Source organism: Pseudorca crassidens, chromosome 13, assembly GCF_039906515.1.
Source record: "Pseudorca crassidens isolate mPseCra1 chromosome 13, mPseCra1.hap1, whole genome shotgun sequence".
NCBI lineage: Eukaryota > Metazoa > Chordata > Mammalia > Artiodactyla > Delphinidae > Pseudorca > Pseudorca crassidens.
In genome coordinates this window covers 74,967,453-74,980,956 of record NC_090308.1, presented here as the reverse complement: position 1 = coordinate 74,980,956, position 13,504 = coordinate 74,967,453, and the positions used below count along the sequence as shown (strand labels likewise).

General features: G+C 32.0%; 1 protein-coding gene across 3 annotated transcripts in view; it reads right to left on the bottom strand.

Annotated features, from left to right (window-relative positions):
* Positions 1-13,504, bottom strand: part of PHIP (pleckstrin homology domain interacting protein) — a 127,153-nt gene that overhangs the window by 60,007 nt on the left and 53,642 nt on the right. For all 3 annotated transcript variants that reach the window (XM_067702731.1, XM_067702732.1, XM_067702733.1), the window contains exons 11-15: positions 12,937-13,037; positions 12,800-12,840; positions 11,922-12,020; positions 10,958-11,111; positions 10,391-10,525 (exon numbers count right to left, since the gene is read on the bottom strand). In XM_067702731.1, the coding sequence (XP_067558832.1) occupies positions 10,391-10,525; positions 10,958-11,111; positions 11,922-12,020; positions 12,800-12,840; positions 12,937-13,037 (530 nt within the window). The remainder of the gene's footprint in view (positions 1-10,390; positions 10,526-10,957; positions 11,112-11,921; positions 12,021-12,799; positions 12,841-12,936; positions 13,038-13,504) is intronic.

The window sequence follows — 13,504 nt, the reverse complement described above, 5'->3', positions numbered from 1 at the left end:
TTGAAGAATAGTTGATTTTTCAAGGAAGGTTTGCATTTTGGTCAAAAGAGAAAATATTGTTCTAAAAGAAAGGGCTCTGCCTAAGAAGTTTATATAGTACCACAAATGGGATTACCTCAAAAAGAAAACTAATTTTTCCTTTGGCTTGTTGAAAAGAAGGAATGAGCACACAGGTGTTTATTAATGCTGTTTTGAACGGTGATAATAATGGAAAAGAAATAAGAATAAATTTCCTTAAAATTTAATCACATGAAAGAAAACTGGTGAAGTAATCTAACGTCTAATACACTAAAAGACATAACATAAAAGCAAGAAAATGAGTAAGTGAAACAGGATCATTTCTTGGTTGTGAAGAAAGTTGGAGGATACGATAACAGAGAAAGGGAACTGATTCGAAGTCTACTTTAAAACTGTTCAAAAATAAGAAAGAACTACTTCTCTAGATTAACCTAAGGGCATTACTAGCTATATAGCTTCGTATTTTCCAAAAACGAAAGAATATAAGCGAAATGTCAGGATTCACATCTCTATTTTTCAGTGTTGTCTAGGGAAATAAAAAGTTACATGAACTGTTATAATACCTAATCACACGAACAAAGTTTAGCTCTATATAGAATTTTACATAAAAAACTCAAGACCAAAGAATTAAAAGTGTCTTGGCCATGTGTTGTTAGATGTTTTATTTACCTCAATTCACTCAAAATTTCACAAAAGGCAGAGAAAAAAAAACAAAAAAACCCCAACTACTTTATAAATCTAATATAATAAATGCTCCCAGAACTGTAATACTATTCTAAGTTTACAATTCTAAGTATACGGTAGAACAGAGGAAGAGATCTGAGAGTCTGACTCAGCAATGCCAAAGTATGTCTGATGGATGTTCATAAGCATGGTATCCTTTATATAATGTTTAGACCATCTTGCTCTACATTCTTCTTTTGGGGAGGTGGCGGGGGGGGGGAGTGGTGGTGAGGATTAATCAACCCTATACCCATGCTACCTACCAATGTTGCCACATTTACTGTTGGTAGAAGATCTCTGAGAGAATACTTGGGAGAGGCAGAACTTCTAAAGCTCTAAAAAAGCAAAGAAAAAATAGCAATCCTATTGAAGATCACTGTGTTGCTATACAATAACACATGCCACTGTGAGTATGGCAGGATGGTACAAATTCTCGTGGTATAAGCCATCTGTATAACTCCAGAGTGACTTTTATATGGAGAATATGAAAGTGTATTTCAAAACTACATTATTTGGATTAACTATTAAAGAAGACAATGGATCTGCTTTACTTACAAACCAACTAGAAAAGGTGCCCATAACCTTACTATGTAAAATGCCAAATTTATCTTCAGAAAAAGCTCCTCAGATAATAAACAGCCCTAACTACAAAATGCCATCTAGCCTTTCCAGTTGATCAAAGTAGGAAAATATTTTACTTTCCTATACAGCTAAATATACCCTAGCTATTTTTATGATTTATGCTATAATTAACTAAGCCAACCATTAAAAATAGTTAAATACTTCTCTCTGAAAGGGATTTCATCTTCTTAAACCAGGGTCAGAATATTTATGACTAAGAATTCTTAAAGAAAAAATTTAATAATGAAGGCACTATTTGAGTATGCATGTGTAACTAAAAAGCAATGAGGTTTACATTCAAAAACTAAAAGGAAGAAAACATCCTTTCTATTCATATTAAAGTTACATGAACGTATATATTATAAATCAACTACACTTCAATTAAAAATACATTTAGATAAAAAGGTATATGAACCTATCATAAAATTAAATGCTCAATAGAAAAAGTCAACATAAAATTTAACATTGTACATAACTTATGCTAGTACTTATAGCATGCTCTAGTAAGTTTAAAAACAGAAAGAAATGAATAATAACAAATTTTCAAAATCAGTGAATTTTAGATGAACTATTCCCCTAATAATATCAAGTATGCTTGCTAAACATTATTTGGGACATATGAAAACAAAGACCACATAATAAAACTCATACTTGCTAAACCACAGTAAGGAAAGCTGAGAAAATCCATGAGGTAATATTCACTAATAAGTGTAAAAATTTCAAGAAGAATAGGAGTTAAAAGAAAACAGAAAAATACATTCAGTGACTATGATAAGGTTATTTTGTTTTGTTTTTTAAAGTAAGGGATGAAAAGACCAGACAAGTTAAAATAATGACTCCTTTGTAGGAAAATTCTCATACTGACTAAAGAATTCTAGAAATATTTCCAAGAAATGAGCAGCACAATCTTGTTAGTTTAGAAGTTTACACTGAACTTGGAAAAAATTAAATCAATGCAAAAACTTATGAATTAAAGAGCTTTGATGATGACAGAATTGTCATACTTAATGAAGAATACTAGTACCCTTTTCAAGGCAGAATACAATCCACAACTTCTAATATAATTCTTGTGAAATAGAAAGATGAATAATTAAAGGAGACAGAAGACTGACGCCTAAGACTGAAGAGACCTCTCCTCTAGTAATGGGTAAATCACTTAATATCTCTGCTAAATGATAAAGGTCATTTAAATGATCACTAGAGTCCTACCCACTTCTAAAATCCTAACACCTAATATTCAGGAAGCCTTTTTTGGAAAAACTGGACAATCTGAAAATGAGGTATGCTAAAAGCACCAGAATACAGACTAAAATTATAGGGTCTAAATTACATCAATTGTGAGGAACACACAGAGATGAATATGAGAAGTATGTACTCCTAAAGGAACTCAACACAAATCAGGATGCTTAAAAAACTGGCTTTCTTAGGCAGAATCATCCTTTTATGGAATTATTCCAAGTCTATGACCACAGTCAATTTGGGGGTCTCATTCATTTTTTAAAATATACCATTGATTAGAAGGGAGTAAGTATCTCACCTAGAAAATACTCCACAATTTCAAATTAGGAACCTTTCAAAATATCCTAATAATTTTATGGGATAGATTCATATTCCAAGAATAAAAGAGCTGAGAAACTAAATTTATGCTAAGAATTACCCTTAGAAAGTCTTATGTATAAAGAACCTTTAAAGCTATCAACCTGGGGGAAAATAAACTTAATTAAGAATGTACCCTAGATACTGGAGATAGACATTGTCATACCTATGATTAAAATATGCTTAGGTCACCTTCTAATTACTACTATAGTAACAGTGTAAACCAAGAATATATCTTAAGGGAAGCTATCCACACTCCAACAGTCCAGGTGTCATCAAGTTACTTTAAAAGATTATTCCTAAATAAATGTTTACTTTAACATTGAAAATTCTTTAATTAATGGTAACATTATTACATATGAATTAAAGATAGCTATTTAAAATAAATGGTGCCAAGATAAATAAGTTTATATAAAAAAGGAAACTGTTGTAACTGACTTAATAAAACCAGTAGATATATTAAAGTGATTCTGAAGAATCAACTCTAATGTTCATCAAAAGAAAAATGTACTACTAAAATAAATAACTCATCTTCAAATTTAACACCATTTTGTTTACCCATATTCTGATTTCTCTGAGGGAAGTAATACTATTAATCAAGTCCTCCTTGAAACTGATTCTCCTCCTTTGGCCTCTCTGACATAGCATGGTGTCTTCCCAACACACTTTCTGGAGATTGTAATCTCCTCTCCATTCTGCTAAACATGACTAAGGTTGACCCTTAAATGATGAAGGAGGTTAGGAGCGCCAACCCTTTGCACAGTCAAAAATCCACATATAACTATATAGCCAGCCCTCCATATATACGCAGTTCCTCTGTATCGACGGTCTGCATCCCGTGGATTCAACCAACCGCGGACTGGGTAGTACTATAGTATTTACTATTGAAAAAATCCGCATGTAAGTGGACCTGCACAACTCAAGCCAATGTTGTTAGAGGGTCAACTGTATTTCTAAATGTTTAGTTTTAAGCCCTCTACACTGTCCTCTCTATCTCCATGACATCTTTCTACACAGAAGACTACACTTCTTTCTCTCTACAACTAGCCTCTCCAAGTAGTCTATCTCCAAGTGCTGGCTGTCCATTTCCACAAAAAGTCCAACACTACGTCACAATAAACATATTAAAAAAACCCGTTTTCTTTCACATCTCTCATATTTCCATTAAGAGTATCACTGTTGTCAAGATCACCTAGGCTCAATACTCTTAACACATTTATTAAATTTTCTGTCACTCTCTAGCTCTAATCCTTCTATCATCACAGAACACCAAGTCCTACGTATGTTTTTCTTTCACAAATTTACTACCTGTTGCTACAATGTTTCATCATGACTTCACTGATGAAAGCAGATCTCCCCCACCTATCCAATTTCATACCTGAAACACTACCACTGGCAACCAAAATATTTTTCTCTTAAGTTTCTAGAATATAAAGTAATTCACCAAAACCCCCACTAGGTTTGCTATTCTTTATGTTTACAAGTAATTTGAGGGCACCAACAAGCCACTTCAATTTATGCTTTTCATTTTATCACCGATTTTTCAAAGTCTATTCCAGAAAAACTTTCCAAATTACTCTATGAACATGTCTTAACATTTCTTATTTGGCTATTTATATAATATTCCTCTTACTTATAAAATTATCTTCTGACACAACTGTTATTTATCTTTCAAGGCATAATTCCAATTCTTCCTCCTCTGACCATCCACCCTGAAGTTATCCTTACATTTTTAGATATACCAATTATCTTTTCTCATATGCCACACTACCACTTCAAACTATTTAGCCATACTTATCTTTTCAGGTGTATTTTATCTCCCCAACTTAACTGCAAGCTGGATTAAAAACAAAAACAAAAGAAGGACCACGTCCTACTCTTCCCATATTCTGTGTTTATGTACAAAATCACTCAAGTGTCTGCTAATCAAAATGTTTTCACCTGCATGTTTACATTCTGTAATTTTACATACTTTCCCTTATAACTATCAAATCTCAAAATATCCTTGTGATAGCAACTCATGGAACATGTCAAAATTACTACATAAAAAAAAGTAATTCACCAAATATAATATAGTATGACAAGCTCACATTCATGGCAACAAATATTAAGATATGTTTTTGATATCAAGATACAGAATGAGAAAGAGACAGAATCTAAAGAACCCCAGAAACCTGAAAGAAAATGACAATAACTGAAGTTTATAATCAGAAGATTGAAGGTAATTTCTTATGCAGAGAGGCTGAAACAAAGAATGGAAGTATCAGAAAAATCCTTTTAACAAACAGAGTACAGGTATATGACATCCTGTTAGATGATGATAGATAGGTAATGAGATAAAAGGGAAGGAACAAAAGAGGGAAGGAAGGAGAAAAAGAAAGGAGAAAGAGAGATGGAGGAAGAGAGAGGAAGAGAAAGAAAGGTCTTGAAATCTTGATTCACAAGAGAACACGATATGAGATACACCTATTTCAAGCTTCTTTCTCCCTTTCCTAGATACATGCAGCTACAATTGTCCAAAACTAAACTAGAGGTCACACTGAGAACATGTTAATGTCAGAAGTATGCATGTGCAAAAATTCTGAGTGGTGGATTGGCAGCCTCTGCTTGTTTGGAACGTTGCAAGGAGAAATATATTGTTCTGGATTAGTGGACACTGGAACATTTTTTTAAAATCTCAAGTAAAAGAAAGGTTAACAATTATAAAAAATAAGGAAAATTTAATCAAATAAATGAAAACTGTTATTTGGAATTTACCCATGAAACAACAAAAGCAAAGCAAAAATCAAATTCAGTAAAATTGCTTTCTAGCCAGAGACACTGTACTCTTCAATTAAAATCAAAACCAGACAAAAGGCAACAAACTAGAGCTTTGAATAACATTACAGAAATAGAACGATATGGAGAGAAAGAGACAGACAGACAGACACAGCTAGAACAATAGAAATAGAGAAAAGAGAGCAGAAAAGATAAAGCAAAAGTGCCAGAGACATGAGGAAAGCTACAAATCCCCCTCCAAACATCTTTATTTTCTACCTAATAATAAAATGGCCTAGTACTAAGAAATTTCAAAGTCACTTTTCATATCTTTTCAAATTAAGTTAATACTCATTTCATTAAACTTGTAGTTAAAACTTAGCTGTACTATGATAAATTTAAAGGGAAAAAAGGCTATAAAAAACAACTTTGTATTTTAGGAACATTTATGGGTGTATTAAACTTCTAAATTTGCCTACCTCTTTTGGGGGAATGGGGAATATAATACAAAAACCCTCAACTTTAGTTCAGAGAGTTTGCACACATTTTCAAGTTATTCTGTGAAATAATTTATCTGCCTCTTAGCATTTAATAGGAGTTTACAGCCTTTTAACTAGAATTTAGAACAACTGTTATCAAAACAAGATGCCTCCTGTCACATCCAAAGACAGAACATGGGCTTGCTCAACTATACATCAATAGTTTGAAATATTCTTAATATACACTATCAGTCTTCAATAAAATATCCCAAAATACTCAACTTTTGCCCTGAATACTCAAGCTATATAGGATCTATTCAGCTGAAACATGAATAATTGACAGTTAGTAGACGAATGTAAGTAAGTATAGCTTAAGGCCTAGAATTTAGTTTTTTAAAGAATAAAGTTATCTTATGTTCACAACGTTCTCTACAATATTCTCTTTAGCTTCTTTCTCTGGTTCATTAAAAAAGAGGAAAGAAAGGCTCGAGCCGTCCACCTTACATATTATGCTTTTCCAACAAATGCTTTTAGAAGTTTACATTATTTTATTTTTAGTTAAAGATGAAACAACAGAGGGGCAGGGGAGTGCAAGGAGCATGTATTGTCTATCCCATTTGATACCCTGAGTTATACCATATCATCATACACTTCTTACAAGTAACAAAAACAAACCCAGCACCCACCCCCAACTGCTTTTATCATTCAGATCCTCTATTAAGAGGAAAGCTAGCAATAAAAATGAGGAAAATAACCCCATCAGTTTGTCTAGACACCACCACCAGCAAGTTGAGAATTTATAAGATTTTGAAATGAAATGAATTAGGGGATTATGTAAGCATACAAGAAATTAAATATTTTTATCTCAACTCTCAATCTTAAATCTTTTAATCTGTTTACAGATTTAGGTGGTGCTAAAATATTTTAAAAACTGTACTTGATACAGGAAAAAGAAAAAAGGAATTAGAAAATTTATCTGAATGATGAATATCACGTGCCATACTACAATAAAATGTTAATGTTTCAAAATATTTTAAAATTTATTAACTTTATTAATAAATCTATTAAAATGCAATTACCATACGTCAAACATGGACTTTTAAAACATTCAACCTTTGAAACCACTGAAGATATATTTTTTATTCTAAAAATGTTTTAAAGATTTTTAACTTCTGTAATAGGTAAGAAAAGTGCAGTAAAATGCTGATTAACATAAAATAATTATTTGTTACATGGTTTCATTACTTTTCGCAAAGCATTATAAATTTCAAGTAGAAAATTCAATCATCATAAAAAGACTAATATTAAAGCAGTACTCTCAAAATACACTTGATAAAAACCTGCATTTTTAAGAATTTGTATATAGAATTTTTGCTCTTTTAAAGGTACAGTTTACATTCCTTATTTTCTGGCCATAGGTGTAATAGTGAATTTATTCAATACTTCTAAGCGTCAATCTAAAAACTCAAATGAAATATTACTTAATCTCAATACTTTGTGTAAACTTTTACAATTTCTAGTCTAGAAATGGGGTATAGTCCACTAGAATTATTCATCTTTAAATCATCCAAGATACTATAACGAATCCCTCTACATGGTGATCAAAAGGTATTTATTAAATTGAACTTATGATTACTAGTACAATCTAATATCATGGATTGAATTTGTACTTGATCAACTTCTATGTTATTTTAGTAACTCAAAACCTTACTGATTAGCTACACACAACCAAATAGTTATAACTATAGCCAAAACTCAACATTCATGATAGCAGACAGTGAACACAAGCTTCTACTTCTCCCTCAAATGGTTTTTATTTTCTTAATAGCAATGCTGGATGCCTTATCTTCTATCTGCCTATAGATTAAAAAAAAAAATGAAGTGAACAAAGGAGTGAAGAGCAAAAAGTAGGGCACTTAGGCAACTTGTAAATTAAGAGACAGAAAAATCATCAAGCTACATAATAAGATCTCACAAGATCTACTCAAAGTTACTATCACTATGAAAACATTTCCCCCCTGGACATATCACTAACTGGACACAGCTGGGGAATTAGCTATGTAATGACCAACCACAACTAGAGATAGCATTAAGAATACATTAGCAGGGGACAAAAATCATGGGTTTAAACTCCAAATGCCCGTATGATAGCTTTGTGATTTACGTAAACCAGGGCAAATCACTTCATCTCTGTACGGTTTCTGCATTCATAAAACCAGTAACAATAAAATCTACCCTAATTATATTACAAGGTTTTCATGAGACCCAAATGAGGTATTAAGTATTTTCGAAGTAGAAGAATTTTGGAAGCTATTAAAAAGCATGCAAAAAATTAAAGTATCTATATTTTAATGTGATGAGGGGTAGCTTATGTTCCAGCTTTTTAAATGCAAGATATATTTTTAATCCTTTTTAGTCTATGTTTTGTTTTTCTCAGTTTGAAGATTCAATAGATACCCATCCAGTTCTACTATTACAAAAATTGGTTTCTTCCACCCTTTAGAGGCTTTTCCCTCTCTTATTCATAGAAAGAACAGGAAAATAGCTTTATCTAAAACTCTTATTAAGCAAATAATACTTTTTGAGGCAGTAATGTAACTAATTCCTTACCTAATTTCAAAGAGCATACAACATAATATGGCTGACTTCTACTCCTGGTTATATCACTAATTTTTATTGGTCTAAGAGCAAGTCACTTCAATCTCAAGGTGCTGCAATTTTTATATCTACTGATATGTGGAATATTAGTGTGATCAACTTACCTGATGAGGAAAAATTCACCTTTATAACTTAAAGGTGAAAGCAATATTCAAGTATGAGAGAACACTTTCCCTCCAAACACTCTACTAATACATCAATGACTTTTGAAAATATGAAACTAACATGTATAGCCCACAATTTGTGTTCTTTTGAAGCTATAAAGGCAAACTGAGATATGACTTATTTTCTTATTCAGCAGAGATGTTCCAAAAAGAAGCAAATCAGAAACACAAGGACAGAGGAGGAGAAAAGAAAAAATTCTTTACGAGCATATTTAAAGATTCGTTTTTTAAAAATTCTTCTCTATACAAATAATCACTAAGGAAATCCATCTATCACTAACACTTGTACCCCAAATAATTAACACTGTCTTTTTAGAAAAATAAGAATTTGACCAATTGTATCTTACCTTATGTACACTAAGGCATATCCACAACAGCTAAAGTTAATTTCTTCACTAATAAAAATTCCTTTTATATTCTGCTTGCTTACTACATAAAAGTCACTTTATTATGATTATCAATCAAGTAGTGTCACTTTTATGAAATTTTTCACAAGCCATTACATTTTACAAATGACTTTTTTGTCTAATAGTTTTTTTTGCAAAATAATTCTGGCCACACACTATTAATTGTATTGCTTTATGATTTATTGCTAGAGGTTTTTATAATTGATTTTTAATTTAAAAATGCTGAAATAGTAGAAACACATGCCTTCCTTTTTGTTTTCTTTGTTGAAAGGCAGCCCTGATATACAGGAAGTAGACAAAAAAAGTATGCCTAGATACACAACAGCAGCATTTGAGGAGCGGAGCGCTTTTGCCTTCATACACTAGTTAGAGGAGTGGAAACTGCATGAGTTGTGTGTGATATTAAACCATTGCAATTCAAATACTCAGCAAAATATGCTAAATATCTATACAAGAAACAAAATGTGGAGGGAAAAGGGCTTAACCCAAATAAATACCTAATGTACCATAACTTGATAAAAGTCAAGAATATCTGTTGTTTTGGCTTTAATTTTAAAATGGATATATTTGAAGCAAATTCTGTTGCACTGGAGGACTGCTGACGAAATACAATAACACAATATAAATATTTATTTATAATTTCTTCACATGGTTTCCCAAACATTTTTCTTCTCTATATTGTCTTTTCATACTTGTGAGTTTCTCATAAAAGTTTCACTATTAGAAGTATTTTAAAAACTAAACTAGTTATCACAATATACAGGTATTGAAATACACATATCAATTTTCTTTTAAATTTAGTATCTCAATAGAAGTATGGAATAAATAATAACTCTTTTTTAAAACTTAAAGTGGAAACAATGTCTGAACCGTTTCTTCAATGGATTTCCTTTGTGATATGCAGGGGACCTGTGTCAAGAACTCCCCAGGTCTTTAACAGCCATAAAATGAAGAGACTGATAATTACCATATTGAAATAAGATCGAATTTTGACGCCTCTTGCCAGATCCCACACTATCACGTTTCCATCATGACCAGCAGAAAAGAGAACTCTTGGATCGAACGGGTGTGGCTCAAGAACAAATACCTCATCTTCATGACCCTGAAATATTTTTTAAGTGGCAAAGCATTACAAATATTAAAAGATAAAAAGAAAACTCAAACACCAACAGGACAACATTTCTAAAATATGAGTTTTAAGAATTATTAAAGTGGTAAAAATCTTCAAATTTATCGATCTATAATAACAAAGCTGAGCTAGTATCACTGTCCAGGGATTTGCTATCATTTGGTGAAACCTGAGAATATTATTTACTGATCCAGCCCTACATACTAAAAAAATAGCAAGATGTATATTTCTAAGGCAAACCTGTTTAAGTGCATTTTAAGATTATTTCCATTCTCCCACAAAGACCTGTTACCCAGCCAACAAGAGATCTCAGATAATACAAAAGACTTTATTTCTTAATGAAAATATTCTATTCTACAATCAGCTTCAGTTTATACCAAATAAAAATTAGTCTTTTTTCCTCACCATCAGGACATGAATTAGTTGACCGGTGTAAGAATTCCAAACTTTCAGAGTCATGTTATTAACTGCAGTTATAACTGTATTGTCATGCCGATCCCATGCTACCATAGTTACTTTCATTTTTGTGATTTTATCTTCTATCCCTTGAAGGTTTTGGCTGAAAGTGATGGAGGCAGTATTTGTTTACACTGATATTATTTATTAAAATACCAATATGAAAAAAACCTAAATGTATTTTCTTATAGGTTACATTTATTAACATGGATAACTAACTACTGTTTAACATGGTAATTAAGAATAGTTTGAACCAACAAAGAACGATGGCAAAAATCACTGCACGGAGTCAGCAAAATCAGGATTCCAGCACTCCTAAGTCCTTAGTAATAGATGACCTTGAGTAAATATTACTGGCTTTAACTCTTTCTGGATCCAGGAACTCTGAGCCATGCTGCTCACTCACCATCTTTTACTGTTGCTGTCATGCCCTGCTAACTACTTTGCTCTCCCTTCCAGGACTACTACACACAAATACAAACAGAAAAATTATAAAATATTAAAACCAAAATAACAGTTACAACATGTAGTATAATTTCTCTTGGCTGGAGACAACCAGTGGATATAGCACATCATCCCTGTATCAGACGGAACATTATATGTTCTGCTTTCTGAAAAAAACTAGTAAAACTTGCAGCTATTCTTACAGTACTATCATCCTCCTCTTAACAAAACTGAACTGAAAGAAATCATTAATGCAGCAGGTCTTCTCAAACAGGGCAAAAATTCATTTTATAAAAATCAACATCTTCATCTCCAAAAGCACCTCTAGTTGTTACAGAAAAGTAATCATTTTAACATGGTTTATGATACATACACTTACAGGCTGAGAGTCACACCAACCTGTAATATAGCTTTACAACTTTAAATGTTCTAGCTATATCTACGTAATATTTCAAATTTCATCTCTTACCCTGCTGGACGAGTAGCCATATCCAGCAAAATACTCTTCCATTCTCTTCGTTTAAATTGCCAAATACGTGCTGTCCCATCACGACTGCCACTTACAAACCTGCAAAGGAGCCCACCCCCCAAATAAAAAAATCATATGTGCTCTACCAAAGTGCACTTTCCAACAGAGTTATGTTTTTGAAAATGCTAAAAAAGACAGCATTCATCTTTACTTACACAGCATTCTAATATAATAGAAATTACTCTATCTGATACTCTCTGCAAATCTAAGAATTTCTGAAACTTCATGGGCTTTAAATATTTTAAATACATATACACATTCTAATGTGCACAGCTAGGTCTCACAAATAACATTCAAAAGTGATTCAAGGCCACTATTTATTACCTTAGAAAGAGAATTGATATTTTCCAATGGAAAAACACAGATTTTCCTTTCAACATTAAAGAACCTGACTCATCCTAATCAGGCGTAGAAATATCTTTTTAAAATTTAAAACAAGAACATGAGAAAACTTATACAATGTCATCTAAGCTTATCATCCATAAACAGTTCTGCCTCAAATACTACATTATGATACATTTCCAATCTCTACTAAGTTTCTTTACACTGATATGTATAGAATATATGTAGGATGGATAAAAGTCCCTATTATTAAAAAAACAGTGGCCAAATAAACCAACATTATTACAGATAAAACATAAAGCCGTGTTCACAGGCATGTGAAGGCTATATTGACTTTTCATTATAACTAGTCAAGATCTTTATTTTAGGTGGCTAATTAATATACAAATCTAACTAAAACCTGACCATAAGAATTGTCTTTATTTCATAATTTAAAAACTGGAATTAAATTTGACAAACAAAAATAATTATTTTACCTGTTACTAGTGTTGGAAAACTGGATACTGTCAACTTTGTCCTATATATAAACAGATGAACAAAAAAGAGGATCCTGAATATAAACCGTTAGACTCATTTAAATTGTACTCATCTAACTCTTTTCAGCAATACTTACAGTATGAAACTCCAATTCTGATATTTTCTCGGGCTGACCTGATCCAAAAAAATAAACCCTAATAATATGATCTGTGCTCCCTGTGGCCAGAAACATTCCACCTGAGGAATAACACCAAACATTTATGAGTGAGACACAATGTCAGAATCTCTGGGAATTAAATAATAAATGCAAGCAACATTATCATAATATATGTTGAATGACTAATATTTCATTCTAAAACTATTCATACTTATCCTAATGTATATAATACATCTAACCTGAAATTAAGAAAGTTTGCTAACATAAGCTTTGCCTGGGAAGAATTTTTCAATATTTATAGAAGCTTTCTTGTAACAAATGATTTCACCAAGTAACTACATAATCATGTTAAAATTATCAGTCACCATTACTAGAAAACATGTCTTTTAATTCTGCTGAAATCCCTCTCTTGCCTCATTTCCCATCTGTTAAAATCCTATCAAATTTTTAGGGCCCAGCACCTTCACTACAGGCTTTACAGACTTGCAATCAAATACGCCTGCTCTCCTCTGAACTCTCACTCAGACTTTGTCCTGTAGCAAATACA